The sequence below is a fragment of the Camelus dromedarius genome, chromosome 16, assembly GCF_036321535.1.
Source record: "Camelus dromedarius isolate mCamDro1 chromosome 16, mCamDro1.pat, whole genome shotgun sequence".
Lineage (NCBI taxonomy): Eukaryota > Metazoa > Chordata > Mammalia > Artiodactyla > Camelidae > Camelus > Camelus dromedarius.
In genome coordinates this window covers 22,849,350-22,868,712 of record NC_087451.1, presented here as the reverse complement: position 1 = coordinate 22,868,712, position 19,363 = coordinate 22,849,350, and the positions used below count along the sequence as shown (strand labels likewise).

The 19,363-nt window shown below is 51.6% G+C and overlaps 1 protein-coding gene across 4 annotated transcripts in view; it reads right to left on the bottom strand.

Moving 5' to 3' along the window:
* ARHGAP44 (Rho GTPase activating protein 44) overlaps positions 1–19,363 on the bottom strand; it is a 102,482-nt gene that overhangs the window by 13,976 nt on the left and 69,143 nt on the right. For all 4 annotated transcript variants that reach the window (XM_031467587.2, XM_031467588.2, XM_064495275.1 and 1 more), the window contains 10 exons: positions 18,645–18,762; positions 14,320–14,388; positions 12,163–12,244; positions 11,617–11,744; positions 8,706–8,817; positions 8,241–8,322; positions 6,449–6,529; positions 3,573–3,686; positions 2,869–2,960; positions 1,265–1,445 (listed from right to left, as the gene is read on the bottom strand). In XM_031467587.2, the coding sequence (XP_031323447.2) occupies positions 1,265–1,445; positions 2,869–2,960; positions 3,573–3,686; positions 6,449–6,529; positions 8,241–8,322; positions 8,706–8,817; positions 11,617–11,744; positions 12,163–12,244; positions 14,320–14,388; positions 18,645–18,762 (1,059 nt within the window). The remainder of the gene's footprint in view (positions 1–1,264; positions 1,446–2,868; positions 2,961–3,572; positions 3,687–6,448; positions 6,530–8,240; positions 8,323–8,705; positions 8,818–11,616; positions 11,745–12,162; positions 12,245–14,319; positions 14,389–18,644; positions 18,763–19,363) is intronic.

Genomic DNA, 19,363 nt, shown 5'->3' with positions numbered 1-19,363 from the left:
ACAGCACAGAGCAGATAAACACCCCCGCCTGCCTCTCAGGGGAAGGGTCTCTGGCGGGTAAGGCGACGAGCAGGGACGCTGGCCCTTCTGAGCCCTCCCCATCACCCCAGGACGTACAGGGCTCCAGTGCCGCCTCCCACCCGGAGGAGAAGAGGGTGGAAAGAGGGGCTCGCACATCTACGTTCTTGGTTTTCCACCTTCCCTCTGAAGCCCTTTAGACCGCATGCCTTTCAAACAAACAGATCTTTCTGGTGGCCTCGCGGTCTGACAGGAAGCAGAAGGCTGTAGCTGCTGCCCTTCCTTGGTCTGAATTTCTCACGTTCCCATTGGTGCCTGTGCTCCTATTTCAAAGGAGTTGTTACATCTTATTTTAGAGAGTAAGTTTTCATTCCTAACCAACGTGTACTCAACTGACTTGCCTGACCAAGGAATGTAACCATGCCTCCGTGGGACACACCAGCCGATGCCTCAGCTTGCGGAACACACGTGCAAGCCCACGTTTTTGGGTGCGATGGCTGAGCGGACACTTACCATGAATCAGCTGTGCTCCTTACGAAGCCTGTTTATGCCCATTATACTTGTTACGGGAATCACACTACGCAAGTACGTATTATGTAAACTGATCTAATGTGAGTGCCAGAGGGTCATTCCTGTGCAAGTTAAGTTGGATACATTTATGAGTCTCGTCACAACTGCATCAAACAAGGTGGGGGTGTTGCTCATAAAAGATGAGAAAGCAAAATCTTAAAAACTTACAAGGATTTTACACTCAGATTGTTCTAAGGTTTCGGTTTCTCTCTGTTTTAAAGAGAACTGGGGGTGGAAAACTATGCAGAATAGGTGTTACTGATGGAAGAGTGTTGTTGGGGGTGCAAATGAGCAGACCCACCTTCGAAGTAAAACCACTGAGGATTTGAGAATTGACTGACATACATTTGTAAATTTGGAGTCAAAATAAAGTGTTTAAATATGTTTTTTTTTTTAATTTCCCTGTTGACCGATTTTTTTTTTCTTTTGATGGGAAGTAATCGACGCTGATCACAACTGTCAGCTCAGAAGGCTGCACTTACCTCTGGCCCAGAGGGTGGGAAGCAAGCCTAGAGACTCATGCAGAATAGCACAGAGGGCAGCATCAAGAACAAGGTGACAAGCTTACTGCCACAAGTCACTTAAACCGCTGCTGGTAAGTGCAGCCTTCCTGTCAATCCATCTGAACTCCTCCCTCCCCAACCCCCAATGCTGAGAAAGGGACACTAGTTCATACCCATCCTTTTTGTAAAACTCCAGCATCATGTTATCCGTGGCAACGCTGAGGGGCCGGCGGGCCTGCTCGGGCTGGCGCCGGTCTGCGGGGTCCATGTCTGGGGAGGGCATTGAGCTGTAGTTGGCGTTGTGGTTCACGTGCACTGGACTCCCGTAATTCCCCGTGATGTTGAACTCTATCTCTGTGGGGAGGAAAGAATGGGTGTGCATGGTCTGTTGGTCTGGGCAGGGGAGAGATGAGCAGAGATGGCCACTCCTGTAGGGGGTCACCTCAGGAAATCTTGTTTCACGGTTCAGTGTGAGATCATCTATTAATACTAATTCATCTTAATATAATTCATCCTATTAACAGGCAGACCCATGTGCTCACCTAACCTATAATATCATGGGCATTTGATAAAGCATTTCTCACTTGTGATTAACAAATTCAGTCAAACAGGAACAGATGGGTACTTTCCGAAAAAGGCAACATCATCTCTCTGACGCCTCATGTTTAAGAGTGAAACACCAGGGCAGTCTAAATCAGATCAGGGATGAGAGCAACGTTCACTTTCAACACTTATTTGACGCTCCCGAGGAAGTGCTAGCCAATGGAATTAGTTAAGAAAATAAAATTAGTTAAGAAAATAAAATAACAGGCAACATTATCATCTGTAGATGATGATACTGTCCCTGGAAAACCTAAGAGAATTATGCCTTCACCTCCTACCTCCATTACTTCTTTATCCTGACTTCCTACCCTCACCTGACTTTGTGTCACGAATTGAACTCTTATTTCACAGCTGTCACCGTCAAAACACAGGAGGCAAAAAGACAACCAAAATTCTTTGATGTTAGATCAGCATGAGTTAATTACCTCTGATGGACAGAGCACAGAATGATTAATATTTTACCCTCACAGGAGTTAACAATTTCCTGCACCACTGCTGAAAGCACACCCGTAATATTCACTAAACATAAAGGCCCAGGACCGCTGCTTTAAAGAGCAAACGCTGAATTTAGCGTAACGACGGCGATCTCTTCAAAGCTGTCACCACCGAGTCTTACCCTTATCCCATGGGGCTTCCGTGGCTAAGAACATTTATGAAGCTCCACCTTGGGGACGTGCCTTTACTGACTAATTTGGAACCAGGTATGAAAAAGAATCTCCTCGCCTCTGAGCCCCACCTTTACACACTGAGGGCAACTCGAAGGACACACAGTAACAGAAGGATGGCAGCCAAGTGAACCCTGAGCACCAAATAAAAGTCCGCGCTCATCTCCAGTCCAGGTTCATCCTCTGCCTCTTTCCCTTCTACTCCAGCATTTCATGATTCATAAAGAAGCCACGGTGAGGACCAGTAAAATCCATGCTCACGGTCAGTACAGGCAGTGCACAGCTTCAGGCCGGAACTCTCCTCAGGCAGAAATTAGGAAGTAAGAAGTTGCCAGGACTCTTCGTGTGTGTGTGTGTGTGTCCGTGTGTGTGCGTGTGTATTCCAAACAACCAACCAAAACACCAAACACACACCTGTGGCCAGCAGTACCTGGTCTCAAAGGGTCAGGACTCAGTGACGCTGGCGCCCGTCCCCAGAAGCCCGCCCAGCCCGGGACGCCGCCACGTACCGCCGGGGAAGAACCAGTCCGCGTGCTGGATGATGGGCTCGACGATCCCCACGATCTGCAGTGAGACCGTGGTCATCATCTCCGTGATGTTCCTGCGGACACAGGGCAGAGGAGGGCAGGCCGGGTCAGCGGCCGTGGCAGCTCCCGGAGCCTGTGGGCCCGGGGCTGGGAGGTCGCTATCTCAGGAAGGACACTGCAGCTCTCTGAAACTCTCTCCCCACCCACAGAATGGAGGTGCCCAGAAGCCCTCCTCACGGGGGACGAGTCACTGAGCAACAGACAAAATCGCCAAGGCCGAGGTGCCTGGCACTGCGCGGTGTGATTCTCAAAACTGCCAGACTCTTCCTTTTCCCACCTCTGTTCTCTTTGGGGACAGCCTTCTGTCCGTCCGGCTCCAGAGGCTGGGATGTGTGCCCTTCAGAGGTGGCAGGCAGGCCTGGAGGGGCTCACCTCGCCCGTGCTGACTTAGGTGAGCTCGGGGAAGGCCCTCCGTGCAGGCCTGGGGCTCCAAGACGACCCTGACGACGAGCTGCATGGCTCCAGGCCTCCGGGCCTCCCCCTGAGCCCACAACGGAGCAGGCCGGGCCGAAATGCAGCCTGGCCAACGAAGAGGCCGGCGCTTGTCGGGGGCCCTGGCCGGCCGGCCCACCCAGGCCCTGACGGCCCCACACGTGACCCCCACACACCCTCCTCCCTGTGCTCACCCTTCCGCTTGTGGCCAAAGCAAGTTGGGTCCTAACACAATTGCCATGTTAGTGGGAGTCATCTTGTTCACATCTTGATATTCTGAGAGCTTGGATAAAAACTTGATCAAGTATCTGAAAGGAAGGCAGAAGGGCCAGGTTTAACTAGGGCTCAATCCCAGCCACGCTCCCCCAGCACCGGGCAGAAACTTCTCCCCTGGAGCACATCTTACTGACAAGACGACTCACATGTCCTGCAATGCACTCAAGACGTGCTGTGTGTCAGACACAAGAACGCTCCAAAGACACACCGACTCAGCTCTCACTCAGCTGGGATCAACATCTGCTCCAGTTAACCCTGGCCAGAAACATTCTCCACCCGCCCTTCTGACTCAGGAATGCAACGCCCTCCTTCTCACACCTGTCGCCCGCCATCCTCCCCGTGTGCAGAGGTGAGAGGTGGTGTGCAGGAGTCATCGGCGGGGACATCCACAGCACGGGGGGTGGTGTCCCCAGGGGTTAACCTCGGTGGGGCTCTGAGAGCCAGTGAAGAAGGTAAACCCAGACTCAGCGCCTGGCCCAGCACTACAGAGACACCTGGAGAAGTGTGTCCACACACGAAGGTGCACACCAGCGTTCACGGCAGCACGATTCATCCCAGCCGGAGGAGGGAGACCACACAAACGTCCATTCAGGGATGAACAGATGAGTAAAATGGGGTCCAGCCAACACTGGAGTACGACTCAGCCATCAAAAGGAACGAACTACCGACATGTGCTACCACATGGGTGACCCTCTTAAACACGATGCAAAGTGAAGGAAGCCAGACCCAGGGACGCTGTGTTGTCCGATTCCATCGTATGAAATGCCTGGCGGAGGCAAGTCACCCGAGGCTGAACGCAGAGGCGTGTCTGCCAGGGCCGGGGGTGGGGCAGAAACGGGGAGTGACTGCCAGTGGGAGCAGGATTTCTTTCTGGGGGGTGACAAAAATGTTCTAAAGGTAGACAGTGGTGACAGCTGCACAACTGTGCAAATACTCCAAACTCCACTCAACCGCGCACTTCAAAAGGGACAATGATGTATGAGTTGTATCTTAATAAAGCTATTATTTAAAAAATAGACAATGCGTGAGCTATGCCCAAATAAAGCCCAAAAAGAGCTCCCCCACAGCACCCCAAAACCCACCAGGCTCGGCGGAGGCCCGGACCCTCAGTCACACAGGCGGTGGGTTTAGCTCCGTTCTGGCCGGATCACAGTCCAGCGGCTCCTTCAGGACCACATGGTCCCTACGCTGTCACTGCGCCACCTCCACCCGCAGCCTCTTGGACCAGGTCACACTGTCTGTCCGAGAGGCCACACCCACCTGGACCGGGACATGGGGCCTGAGCTGAGACGCCCAATCCAGGGCTGGCCAGGGGCCGAGGGCTGCAGTCAGCAACACGGGACAAGCTGTGCTGGTCTGGCTTTCACCCTTGGGATTTTTTTTTTAAGCTGTGGTTTTTAAATATAGATATATATAATTTGCCATTCTAACCATTTTTAAGTGTGAAGTTCAGTAGCATTAAGTACTTTCACACTTAGGCAACCATCACCACTGTCTGTCTCCTGAATTTTGTCGTCACTCCAAACCCAACTCTGTCCTGGCTGATGACCCCACCCCCAGCACCACTACCCTCCCCCAGCCGCGGGCCGCCATCACTCCGCTTCCCGTCTCTGGGGGCTGGACCCCTCCCAGGAGCTCATGCACATGGAATCACACAGGGTTTCTCCTTCTGTGTTTGGCTCCCTTCACTTAGCGTAACGTCTTCAAGGTTCACCCACATTGAGGCAAGGCTCAGATGTCCTTCCATTTCAAGGCTGAATATTGCAACTTATGTGTGTTTTCTCCACCCTTGAAATTGCTGGACATCTGGGCTGTTTCCAGCTCTTGGCTACTGTGAATAATGCTGCCACGAGTGTAGGTGTAGAAAACCCAGCCCCTACTTTCAAATCTTGTGGGTGTGCGTCCATAAGTGGGATTTCTGGATCTACAGTAATTCTATGTTTACGTTTTTGAGGCCTTTGGGATTTTTTTTTTTTTATGATTTCTTTTTCTGTGGAGGGTCAGGTAATTAGGTTTATTTATTTTTGTTTTTTTTTTTAATGGAGGTGCTGGAATTGAACCCAGGACCTCATGCATGCTAAGCTGGCACTCTACCACTGAGCTCTACCCTCCCTCCACTCCTGGGATTTTTCAACAGGAAAACAAAGAATCAGGCAGACAGCCAGAGGAGCTGATGCTGAAAATCTGCATCTAAAGAAGCTCCAAGGAGGTGGGGGCGGGGAGAGGCAGGGCCAGGAGCAGCTCAGGCTGGACAAAGTGATGAGGAGGCAGGAAGTGGGAAGGAGAGGAACCTGGGAAGGCGGAAGATCCCCAGAGCAGCAGCAAGCGATGAGACGGGCACGCAGAAAACCGCCGGTGATGAGGGGAGCCCCAGACGCCTGTCCCGGGCCCTCTCCGTGCAGACCAGCTCCAGGACACACCTGCCAAGTCCCGCTCAGGGCTAGCTCAGCCTCTCCCAGGCGCCCACGAGCTCCTATCTTTACAACAAACCCCTGATATCTGAAAAGACCTTGCGTTCATCTTTGCTCCTCAAAAACCCAAGACCTGAACTGCATCAGCCACGCAGGTCGGGTGGCCTGTGAAGTCGCACAGCCCCTTTCTGTCTGTTTCCTCATCTGTGAAGCGGTCATTCACGACCTCCCGGGGTGGCTTGAGGTGGACAGGAGACCGCGCGTGGTAACAACGCTTCGGGCACCGCAAAATGCCACGCCTGCCACTCACCCACGCCCTCGGGCCTGGACCGTGTGTCTGAGGCTTAAATGCCCCTGCCCCCGAGCGTCCAGTGTCCACTCACCGGATGTTGCTATGATTGGCCGTGGGCAACTTCTCACACGCGTTCCACAGAGCCTGCAGCCTCTTGTCCTGCTCCGGGATGCTGGGAAGTTAACAGGAAAAGCCACCGGGTGAGTGTGAACCAGTGGCGTCTCCCCGGCTTTCACACCAACCAGCCCTCGTGACATTCACGAAAAGGGAGTCAGCCGTCATCAGTGGCCACACCAGCAAGCGGTGACAGTTCAAATGTCTGGTTATTACTAATCGTCCTGCTACGTTCTCTTTCTGTCTTGCCTGTGCTATTTTAACAAAACTCCCCGCACCCGCTCCAGGTCCCGGGTGAATGTGTGCCAGCCCCGCAGGTGAGGCCAGGAGGGCAATTCTGTCCAGAAACAAGACACGGGACGCCAGTCAGGAGTTCAACCCCGCGTCCGCACCACGGCGGCAGCTGATCGCCCAGCTCCATAGGCATATTTAATGCACATTAAGTTTCTTGGCATCTAGCACATAACAGAAGCTCAATAAACACCTTCTAAGTAAACATATGAACTCATAGAGAAATAAGGAAATCTGACCCTTCAAGACATCACTCAGAGACGGAGAATTTCCACGACCAAAAGATTCTCTAATCTACAAAAAACAAACAAAAAAGCAGTGGATGTGAACAGCTAAAAAAAATTTTGCTCTAAGGAGTTCTTTATTTATAAACTGTCTAAGAATTAAAAGAAATTACTCATAGAACAATACTTTTTAATACACTTCTCATGAAAATCTACACCAAGGCTTACATGGTAGGAAGGCCTTAAGCTCAAAAGAACCTTTTTCTGGAGAAAAACTGAAAAGCACATGCCAGCAGGAGAGGCCCAGCTCTGATCGCTTGATCTGGGGCCCAAGGCGGGGCAGTGGTCACTGCCGGGTGCCCCGAAGTCCTTCCTCCAATCCTGGCCCAGGCGAGAAAAACTCCCTTTTCCCTGGGTTCTGCCTGGAGGAAGAGGTGAGCATCCTGCAACACACGCGTTTACCGGGACCCTGAACTGAGCACCCAAGGTCTCATGTAGAAACAGAAGGTGACAAATCTTATTCAATCGTCATCTGGCCAAAGCTTGACAAAAAGGGTTTGTCTTGGGAGAACCAGCTCCAACCTGCCTGTGGCCTTGGGTCAGCTACTGAGTCTCCAGGTACCTCTTCCCTTACCTGTAAAAGGGCGTTAATAAAAGGGCTTCCCTCATGGCGTCGGCACAAGCTGTTTACAGGAGGGTCTGTACAAAGCACCAGTTATATTTCTGACTATTACAGACGAGGGTCAAGACCTCTGTGACCACTCCCTTGTCCTGCTCTTTCCTCCAGAAGGAACTGCTGCCATCTGCCTGCGGGGGCCCTTCCAGAACCTTCTTTCATGCGTTCACACAGGTATAGAGGCCTCTTATAATTGTATTGTTTAGAGCGTGCTGGGTGTTTTCTTCCTTTTAAAACAAGAGACTCTCCTGGGTGTCCCCATTCGCTTGTTTTATTTCACTCAAAAATAAATCTACCTTTGCATGTTAGCATGAAGAGCGGTGCCAATTTTTTGAACATGTCACGATGTGGATACACCGCATTTTATTTAACCACTCTTCCCTCTGCCATTCAAAGTAACAGCGCAGCCGACATCCATGCACAAGGACGTCTCTCTGGGCACACGGACAAGCGGGTCCCACGACAAGTACCAAGCAAGGGACTTGCTGCGTCACAGGCTGCATGCTGCATAATCTCAGTGAATACTTCCGAGCAGACCCCACCCCACGAGGTGCTCCCCAAAAGGCGGTGTGACTCACTTGGAAGCCTGAATCCACTCGTCATAGAGTTCAAAGGTCATCAGAGGCTCTGGCAACTCCCGGAGGTAAGATTTCAAAGCCCCTGGGCGGGAAACACCACGCGAGCCGTGAGCCACTCTGACGTGGCAGAGACAGGCTCTCGCAGCCAGCGTCCCCTGTGGGGACGGTTCTCCAAACCACGTGACAAGGCCAATCGGCGGCTCCCATGCGTGGATCGGGAGCTCTGGCGTGGTGGTGGGACCAGGGCTGGCAATCGCCCTGCCCTCCCCCCACAATGTATCTCCCAACATCAACCCTTTGTCCTTCCAGGGCCAGAGTGACCAGGTCGAAAAAGGGGCCCCGAGTGGACACATCTGGAGCTTGGAGAGGGGCCCCCTCTTAAGTGTCCCTGACATATGGCCGCACACCCTCCACGCTCGCCCCTTCCCCGGGAGCCCCCCACCAGCACAAGGGCCATGGGCGCACCTGCGATGGCATGGGGGTCGGCCGAGTACTCCTGCACATCCACCACGCAGCAGTCCAGGGCAGCTTTCAGCTTCTTCAGCTTGGAGGCCGACGGGGCCACTCGGAAGAGGCCCTGCGACAGAGCAGAGGGTCCCTGGACGACGGCCTGCAGCTCAGAGGCGCAGAAGCAAACCTGACCAACCAACCGTCTGCCCAGCCCTGTCCTCCGAGGCCTCCAGCTGCGCCCTCCCCATCGCCCTGTGTCGGTGCCGCAGCTGCTGGTTTCTGCACGTCTCCTCCTTCAGACGCGAGCAACCGGACGGCAGGGCCGGGCCTAGCCTGCCACTGCGCCCCCTGCGCCCTGAAGGGGTGGCTCGTCCTTCCGGCTCAGTATGTATTTGTCAGATAATGAACCCTGGACACTTCGACTTCCTGTCCTCTTGTATTTAAGATACATTGTGGAAAAACAAAAACACTAATTCGGAAAGATACATGCACCCCAGTGTTCACAGCAGCGTTATTTACAACAGCCAAGATATGGAAGCAACCTAAGTGTCCATTGACAGATGGATAAAGATGTGGTATCTGTATACAATGGAATACTACTCAGCCACAAAAAAGAATGAATTTTCACCATTTGTAGCAACACAGGTGGACTTGGAGAGCATTATAATAAGTGAAGTAAGTCAGACAGAGGAAAACAAATACCACATGGTATCACTTGTATGTGAAATCTAACAAATACAACAAACTAGTGAAGGTAACGAAAAGAAGCGGACTCACAGAGCAAACCAGCGGCTCCCGGCGGGGAGAGGAGATGGGGCTGGGGAGTAAGAAGTGCCAACTACTAGGTATAAAATAAGCTACAAGGAGGAACTGCACATCATGGGGAAAGAGCCAGTATTTTATAAAAAACTACAAATGGACTATAACCTTTAAAAATTGTGAATCGCAATACTGCACACCTGTAATATATAATATTGCAGAGCAATTATACTTCAATAAAAAAGGATTTCAGAGAAGAATCTGACAAGACTTGGACAGACGTGGAGGTCTAGGAGTGGATGCATGCAGGCACGTCTACAAGGCGTGTGTGTGTGTGTGTGTGTGTGCACGTGCGTGCGTGCGCTCATGGCTATGTGTGTGTGTGCGTGTTTGTGCGTGTGTCTGTGTGTGTCAGGAGGCAAGGAAGACTTTGTTAGTAACTCCACTGGCAGCGACAGCCGAGGAGGCTGGACTCAGCCGTGGGAGTTGGCGGTGGGGGTCCCCAGGGACCACAGAGGGCAGCTTCAGCCCGGTGAGGGGTCGGGCAGGAGGGACCGAAGCAACAGGAGGAGGAACGGCGGTGAGGAGGCAGAAGCCGCTAATGAGAGTCATGCTAAGACAGCGGGGAGCAAAAAACACAAACACAGAGCGAGGGGCAGGGTGAGGCCTTGGTTGGGTTGAAAGATACTTTTCTAGACTTGGAGCAACCTGAGTTTATATATTATTAAAGAAGACAGGACGCAAAGCAGGGAAAACGCAGGTAAGAGTGAGGTCTGGGGAGAGGCGGACCCCCAGAAAGGGCCTGGAAAGAGTGAAGACACAAGACGGGAGAAGCCGGAGAATCTGTTCTCCAAGATCTGCTCCTGCCGATCAGACATCTGCAGACGCAAGACGCTGTTTTCACTTTTTTGTATAATAACACTGTAGTTACATTTAGAAACATTATCTTTCAGAGACACACACGGAAGCAGTCCAGGTGAAGTGACAGAATCTCTGGGATTGGCTTCAAAATATCGGAGGCAGGGTTGGGGGGGCCGTGGAGGCAGAGGTGGCACAGACGGACCACAAGCCGGAGAGGAGGCTCGTTACCTTTACGTCTTTCAGCGTTTGCACGATTACAAACAAGTGACAGGGAAAGAAACGGCCCAGTTCACCTCCCTCCACGAAACTGTCCCTCAGGGACTGGAAAGACCCTCTTTTCTTTTAATTGATAGTATACATGAAAAGGCCTGGCACTTAAAACATGGTTCGAAAAAAGCATTTATTCCCATTCCTTCTGCATCTAAAACAGGCCTGGCTGATGGGGGGTGGCCGACAGACAGGTGAAGGTTCACCGTCTTCCTCCTCTGCTGCACCCCTCCAACCACGTCCCCCACGACCTAGTGAGACTCGACCTGCTGGGAGACTGGTTTGAATCAGGTTTATCTGACATATGCCAGGCTCACCTCCCTCCCCGATAAGTTCCTAAGTCCCCATCTCACTCTTTTGTACTTTGCTCAGTAATAAAGGCCTTAATAAATACCGACTGGCTGATCAGATCACAGGAAGGTAGAGCCTCTTCACTTTTTTTTTTTTAATGCAGGTACTGGGGATTGAACCCAGGACCTCGTGCATGCTAGGCATGTGCTCAACCACTGAGCTATACCCTCCCCTTTCACATTGCCTCTGTAGGAACCCAAAGAGGAAGTCTGTCTCCCAGGAAACAGTTTGCACAGCAGTAAAAACAAGCCGCCAATTTCTCATAGACATTTTTCACATGCGGCCCTCAAGACTTTCTAATGTCTGCCTCAATCATATTTTCAGGATCTCAATAGAAAAGTTATGATCAGAAAGGTTAAAAGGCGTATTTTTTAAATCAAGGAAGGAAGAGGAGGAGAGGAGTGCCGCGATCGTGTTAAATACGCAGAAAGCACGGCCGGAGTGGGGCTGTGAGGTCCTCAGGGCCAGCGGTACCCGTGTCCCAGTCCTCCGCTCTCCCTGCAGCATGAAGGCTCACGGGAGGGAGCGGGACTGGTCCGAGCTCTGGGAGACAGGGGGCTGTTCCGTGTCCTCACCGTCTGGATTTGTGGGGCTGGGCGGGGACGGTAACAGAGGAGGAGGCCTGCAGGCTACATCGCATGGGTGACGAGACCTGCTCGAGGCTGCGCTTGGCTGCGCCCAGACCTACCTCCTCCTGCATCCCACATTCCAGGAGCATCGTCACACAGGCCTCGATGGGGAAGGCGATCTCCCGGCCACTGATCATCAGGTGCTCCTCCAGGGGCTTCCCGAAGGAGGGCTTCTCCACCCAGGCCTCTGCGGGGCAGAGCGAGAGAGGGGTCAGCGGGGCTCACTCCTGCGGGATCTCTCTCCCCCTGGTCACGCTGACTCTCTTAAATCACCCAAAGACATGGAAGGCCAGTGGAGTCTCCATCCTTGTGGTTCTGGGGGACGACAGGGAGGAGCAGGTTGTGGGGGACGGCCAGCCCGCTGCAGGCGGAGCTGCGGGGCTTCACGTCACACACGCACCTCCACGCACACCCGACTCATCCCCCACGGGGCGGCGTGTGTGCACGTGCTTTGCCGCCACTGGCTCAAGGCACCAGCTGCAGAAGGTCCAGCAGCTCATCTAAATGTGACCCTGGTCCAGCGGAAGGCGGACAAGGCACGGGGCACGGGACTCCCCTGGGAAGCAGGCTCCCCGCTGCCCGCCCCAAGCCAGGTGGACACTCACCCTGCTGTGCTTTGATCAGTGGCAGCACAGCCTGCAGGAGGGTCAGCGACTTCCTGTGGTACTCGGCCTGCACTTCTATGAGCTGAGGGAACACAAGGACGAGTGTGACCCTCGGCCAGGGCTGGCGAGCAGGGCTGCCGGGCCATCGGGGTCCCCCCACAACCTCGGCAGCCGAGAAGTGACCACCGCGGAAGTTTGGGCAGCAGGAGGATCAGGGAGGGAGGGGGGGCACCCCAGAGCTGAGCCTGCCTGCCCTGCCACCCACCGGGCGAGCACCCAGCCCGCAGTTCTCACAGCAAAAGGGGCCGGAGAGAGACGCAGCGATAAAAGACTCGCAGTGGAGAACACATTCAGAAAACCACCTGTTACAAAGCTAAAGGTCTGAACTGTTCTTACAAACGATGAACAGTACATGTATGTCAATTAAAAAAAATATGTGCAGTATACTGTGTATATGTATTTACATGCAATACATTGCATATGTGCAGTCAAACTGTAACAGTTCTACCTAACAAAACTGAAAAGTGAAGGAAAAAAAACCATTTGCCTATGAGATAGAGCTGATGCCATGAGCATCTGTATCTTGATTTCTGCAAGATGATCTCAAGATGTAACTGGTCGGAAAACATGTGACTTGACCCACAATCCTTTTCAAGGACCTTGGGAGGCAAAACTGCTTTGGCTGGAGTGATGCAGTCCCAAGAACAAACTCCTTCCAGATGTTCAGTTTTGACCACCCCACTACTAAAAACGGCTGCTGAAATGCTGGTAAGAGCAGAGGAGAACTAGTGAACGACAGTAACTTCATTTGTTTCCTGGATCTCTAACCCCTCCCATAACAAAACACACCAAACTGGGCACACGTGAGGGAAGAAGGAGGGGGTCACTCTGCTGAGACGTCTGGTGAGGTGAGCAGGTACGATGACCCCCGAGCAAAACTAAAAGGGAATTCTGAAACCCAGGGTGCTGAAACACATGGTACCCAAGCGGCGGCGAGGCAGCCTCGTACGGATGCCAATGACATCACCCGTTTCAGAAACTCTAAAAGTGAGTATTATCTTCACAAATAGAACCAGTGGAATATACCTGAAAAAAAATACTACTTTTTTAAAATAAACTTTCTAAGTTGGAAGGAACGCACATCAGCTCTTCCTCGGGGCGGAAGGAACCCTGGGCTTCTCGGCCTCTGGTGCACATGCAGGCAGAGTGCCGGCAGCCCCGGCTCTGCGCCCGCTTCTCCGAGCAGCCAAACTTCTCAGGGTTCCTCCTCCTCTTTCCTCCCTTCACCACCCTTCCTTATCATCCTGTCACTGCCTTGACCATCAAGAAGAGTTTTTAGATTTGAATTTAGCCCCAACTTTAAAAGCAGGTGAACCTAACTGGATTTTTAATTTGTATTTTTTCTCGCACGGGCTCCTCCCCCACCCCCCCACTTGGTATTTTCCCTGGTAAACAGCCCGGGTCCTAATTATTGGACCAGATCATTCCAGTATGGATGACTCAGGTCCTGTTTTTCTGCTCTCTAAATCTACTCTCTAAGCTGAGAGACAGGCAGACAGGCTACTTCAGTCCTCGTTCACCTACTTGTCATTGTCTTGGGCAAAAATCTAGATTTAAAGCAAATAACATGCTGGGCTAGGGTTATCTTCTTGGTCCCAAGCTCCTTACTGATCACAGGCTAAGGTTCCTCAGCCTTGGCCCTACTGACATTTTGGGCTGGATGACCCTCTGTTGTGGGAGGCGTCCTGTGCGCTGTAGGATATTTAGCAGCAAACTTGACCGCCATCCCCCAGAGGCCTGAAGCATCTCCCCACAGTGATGACAGTCAAAAATGTCTCCAGACACAGCCAAACGTCTCCTGGAAGAGGGGACAGAATGCCCCCTGGTTGAGAACCACTGCCAGAGATCACTGAGTTGCAATCATCTTTGCACATGAGGCTGAATTTTATTCTGAGGGTTCTGGAGAAATCCTTACAAGGAGAAACAGAAGGCAGGAATTATTCACAGGTGGATATTCACAGGTGGAACAGCCAAAGCCCCGCCCACTTTGGGGATGTGCCCAACAGAGAGGTGCTCGGTTCCAGGCCCGTTCCTTCCTGTCCACACCCAGACAGCTGCAGACAGACTGCAAGCAGCCCCACCTCCCTGGACCCTTACCGTTTGAAAGTAGTTTGCATAGTCGATTTCTTTGGCCACAAAACTGTACATGTCAGCCGAGAGCTGGTCCTGCGGGGGTAAAACACAGCAAGGTAGAGAGCAGCTAACGCAGGAGTCTAGACATCACAGAATAAACAGCCTGTACCATGGTTTCATCTCATTTTCCAGAATGCTCGACAGATCACAAACGTTGCCCATGGACATGCCCACGCTTCCCAACCACGGCTCTAGAGGATGAATGAGTGTAAGGAGGATCTATGCCAGCATCGTCTCAGGGCTTTTAACACGTGGACCATGAGCAGAGCTGGGAAAGCAGGTGTGGGGGAGTCGTGTGCAAATTCCTTCCCTCCGTCTCTGCGGCGGGCGCGCCGTCTGCAGCAGCCCCGCCAGGTACAAGCTGCTTCTGCTCTCCTCATTCTGCTACCTCTTCCCTTTGATGATTCTAAGGCTTTGCTCTCCTTCACTCTCAGTACTGACTGGCTCATCACCAGCACATGGGAGAGACGGAAACACACCAAGCCGGGAGAAGCTGGGTAACACAGGTGGGCAGGGGAAGGATGGCTGATTTGAAGCTCTTCCAAACAACCTGGCCTCCCCCAGCATCACATATGAATCTCACAGTGTGAACAGCCCTTCACCACTCAGCTCTTCACGGGACTGGGGGCAACGGCTGAACGCTACATCTGAATCTGGAAAGCGTTTCCCCCCCTTGAGGACAGATTCCAGTTTCGCAGAAACACCCCAGCAAGGTACGAGAAAAGAGCACTTTGAGTGGCTGTAGACTGTGTCCCTAACCCCACCTTTGAGCATGTTGACTTTGCACAAATCACGTGATCTCTCACATTGCTCCCAGTTTGGTAGCTTTAAGGTAGATCTTCAGACGAGATGCTTAGTTGAGGAGAGAAGAGTCTATAATGTTTGGGGTTGAGGTAAATATAAAAACAGCCTCCCAGTGTTCTTTGCAGCACTATTTACAATAGCCAAGATGTGGAAGCAACCCAAGTGTCCAACGCTAGACGAATGCATAAAGAAGATGTGGTTTATATACGCAAAGGAATACTACTCAGCCATAAAAAGAATGAAATCTTGCTACTTGTAACAACATGGATGGACCCAGAGGGTATTATGCTAAGTGAAGTAGGTCAGAAAGAGGAAAACAAATACCACATGATCTCTTATGTGGAATTAAAACAAAAACAGAGTCATAGATACAGAGAACAAACCATGGTTGCCAGAAAGGAAGGGGATAGGTAGGTGGGCGAAATTGGTGGGGGGGATTAAGAGGTACCAACCTCCAGTCAGATAATAAATAAGCCCTGGGGGTGTAACATACAGCATAAAGCAGACGGTCAGTAACACCGTAGTAACTTTGTGTGGGGAGGGATGGTCACTAAATTTGGGGTGATCATTTCATAACGTATGCAAATGTCAAATCATTACGTAGCATGCCTGAAACTAACATGATATTGTATGTCAACTACTTTTCAATAAAAAAGGGAAAAGAAGCAACCAAAACAGCACAAGAAAGCTGACCCAGACGCTGAAGGAATTAAAGCAGGCAACGATATGATTCAGGAAGAGGCTGCTTCAGGGGCCCTCGAGCATCCTGCACCAACCCCAACACCCTCAGCAGCCCCACCGGCTGGTGATTAAGCTGCTCTCAGTGAGCAAGGGTAGGAGGGGTCATCTGTTTCCTTTTCCGGGATCCTTGACAGGCAAACATCCTTAAAGAGTTCTTGCACATGAGGCAACAGAACCAAGACACCGAGTCACAGGGGAAATCTGCTCTCTGGAGAGCGTCAAGCACAGATTAGTCAATGCTGCGGCAGGTCCTGCTTCCGAAAGTGAAGAAAAGGAAATGTGAACGAACATTCGCTGAGCACGGGTTGGGTGCCAGACACAACATCACACGGAATTGGCATCTAACTCTCTTAGGTAAGTGTTGAATTTCCAATCCTGGTCCAATCACTAATACAAATAGACAATTTGACAAACTGAGAATGCCTATAAATATATGAAGGATGTCCAACAAGTACACACGGATACACTCAGGACCACTGATATCCTGGGAAGTTAAAGTCACAACAGCACAAGAAGAAGGGCAGGGCAGACGTAGAGCTCAGTGGCAGAGTGTGTGCTAAGCATGCACGAGGTCCTGGGTTCAACCCCCCGCCCCTCCACCAAAAAAACAAACAAAAACCCATAAAAAACAACACACTCACGTAAGAATAGCTTTCTTCCCCTCGCCAGACTGGCAAAAGCTGAAAACAGGAGCAACATACACAACAGGGAAAGATGAGGTGAAGTGTACAGTTCTGTGTAGTACCGGCGAGAATGTGAACTGCGGCTTCCTTCTTAGAGAAGTAAACTGTCAGTACGTACTGAAAAGCACACGTAGCCTTCCACCTAAAACTATCACTTTTGGGAACCTACCCTACAGGGACAAAAATTACCTGCGTGTAAGAATATACATGTAACGATGCTGAGCGAATCATTTTTGTGATGGCAAAGAACAAGACAAAGAAACCGAACACGTGAGTTTGAAGATCACTAGGAAAACAGCTAAATAAGTCACGGTAGGTACACCCCTCCTATGAATACCATGCACATTATTAAGGAGACTAAGTTAGGTCTGTCGCTACTAACCTGGACAGGCGTCCAGGATGCGCCGTAACTGAATAGTGACAGATCAGTATAAGGAACGCGCCGGTCCTATCAGCGCACGCACACGCGCACACACACAGAAGCAGTCACTAGGACAGTGCCATGTATGCGTGCGCGTCTGTGTGGTTACAAACAAGTGGGGGGAGGCTATGTAACAGCCCCAACACCGACGCCCTTCTTCGTATAACTTCCATAGACACACAGCCTGTCACCAAGTGCACTGCTCACAGCACATCTTTATAAATATTGCTGAGAAAGGTCAACTGGTCACCTTCTTTGCAAACAGAGGCAGGAAAGAAAAAAAAAATCATTGTTTTCTTAATACACTTTCACATTTTTTCACTGGATATGATGAACATGTAATACTTGTGAAATCTCTGAAGAGGAATTTAATATATATTTTTGATAAAAACAGCAAATGCAGGAAGCCACCGGAGGTTGAAGCTGTTAAGTTTTCACTCTGATGCACTTGGATACTCACTCAGCAGGGCTTCCTGACACCGCGCTCCTGGGTCTAGAGCGGAAGTAATTTTGTAAGAAACAAGATTCAACTGAAGGACACACCCCCACGGTAAGTGGGTAGAGCAGACACAGAGTAAAAGGGAAATCGGCACGAGAGAGGAGTGGTTCTTTACGAACAGAAAACAACTAGATATTTGCCACCAACACGGGAGTCAAACGACCAGTCAGCCTTGCTCCTGAAGAGTCGTGGGTCTGAAGCAGGGGTCTTATTTTGCTTGGCTCCGTGGTACTGGAGGCTGAGAGATAATGAATCCCTTCAAGATTTTTCGATGTTTCTCATTCCAGAGAGAAAATCTGACCCTGGAATGCAAGGTCAGAGTCCCCTGCCCGGGGTGCTTGTAAAAGCAGAAGCCGAGGACAAGGTAAGACGCAACAGAGCCTCCAAGAACAGCAACGCCTGCGTGCAAAGAGGCTGCTCTCCGGTAAACCTGTACATTAGTAAGAACAGGTACCAGCAGAGTTCTAGAAACAGGCTACTTAGAGCCTTGGCTCCAAACCCAAACCGGCACATCTGCACGCATACAGACAGACGGATACACAGAGAACCACGGATGGCGTGTTTCTAACAAAGCCCCCGAAACCTCTGTGGGGAAAGCAGATGAGAGACGTTTGAACAAGGATGACGAAGGGCATCTGTCACTCCCGAAGGCAGAGGACGCGCCGGGGAACGACGCCCTCCTCTCTGAACAAGCGGGAGCTTTTCTTTCCTGTGACCCTCTCCTTGGCTAGCACTTCAGCGTCAGGGCTCTGCGTCTCCCAGGAAGCAAAGGATCCATAAAGTGACTCAGGAAATGGTAAAAGGCAAACGAGAAAGTAATACCAACGGTGAGCCGAGGCTCAGCAACGGTCTAGACTCTCAGCCGTTCCGCGCGGCCGGCACCTACGACCCGGGGCGCAGACGACTCACAGAGCTTCACGCAGAAGCCGAGCTCACAGGTAACCCGCCGCTGTCCCCCGTCCAGGTCACTGGCAAGGCCCCAGCTCCCAGGGCTTTTTGGAGAGGCCAGCCAGCAAGCTCGGGGCACTGATTCAACCAGAGGCTCAGTATTCGGGTTTTAACAGACCCTCAGTGAACAAAAAGGGACCCCCATTCGGGCCTCCCTGTCTTTCCTGGTTGAGAGGAGTAAAGAGAGGGGTACCCTGCAAATCTCCACTCTGTTGGCAGCCTCCTCCATCTCTTCCCTGAGGGCATCAGCTTTGGCGCCTGCAGGCTGTGAGCTGCTGGACAAACCCAAAGACTTGGAAGTCTGCTGCCACCTGACAGGAAACAGGAGAAAAAGGGGAGAGGTGTGAGACAGGTAGAGAGCACCCCGGGGACCCTGCGGGAGGCAGAGAAACAGCTGGTTACGGGGATCACCCAGGAACCACACGCCCTCACTCCGAAGGAGAGGTGCCCGGTGCTAGGCCAGGGGAAAGAGGGCCCGAGTGTCCATGCGGCAGGACAGGTGGGGGCTGAGGACAGCGGCCCCACAGCACACAGCAAGTGGTCCTCAGTTTGCCAGCGTCTTCCCTGCTGTCTTCTGAATGCCAAATGACCTGATCTTCACTTTCTCTGAAGCATGGCTACTTCCATTCCTTTACTTCCCTGTCTATCCTGTGGGCATCTGAGGATGCCATTCACCTACTTGGCTAAAGCCAATCACAGATGCCTAGTGGGTGAGATTAAAACCAATCTGAAAGCAAAAGTCTCCACTGGTGAGCACACAGCAGCCTCAGATCAACATGTAGATACCTCGTTTATATTTTCTGAAACATTTATCTTTGTGCAGAGAATATTGGCCCCTGGGGAAAGGAAGCCCCTTGGGGAACATTCATGGGGAGGCACAAATATTTCTGGCTGCAAAGTCATTATCAGGGA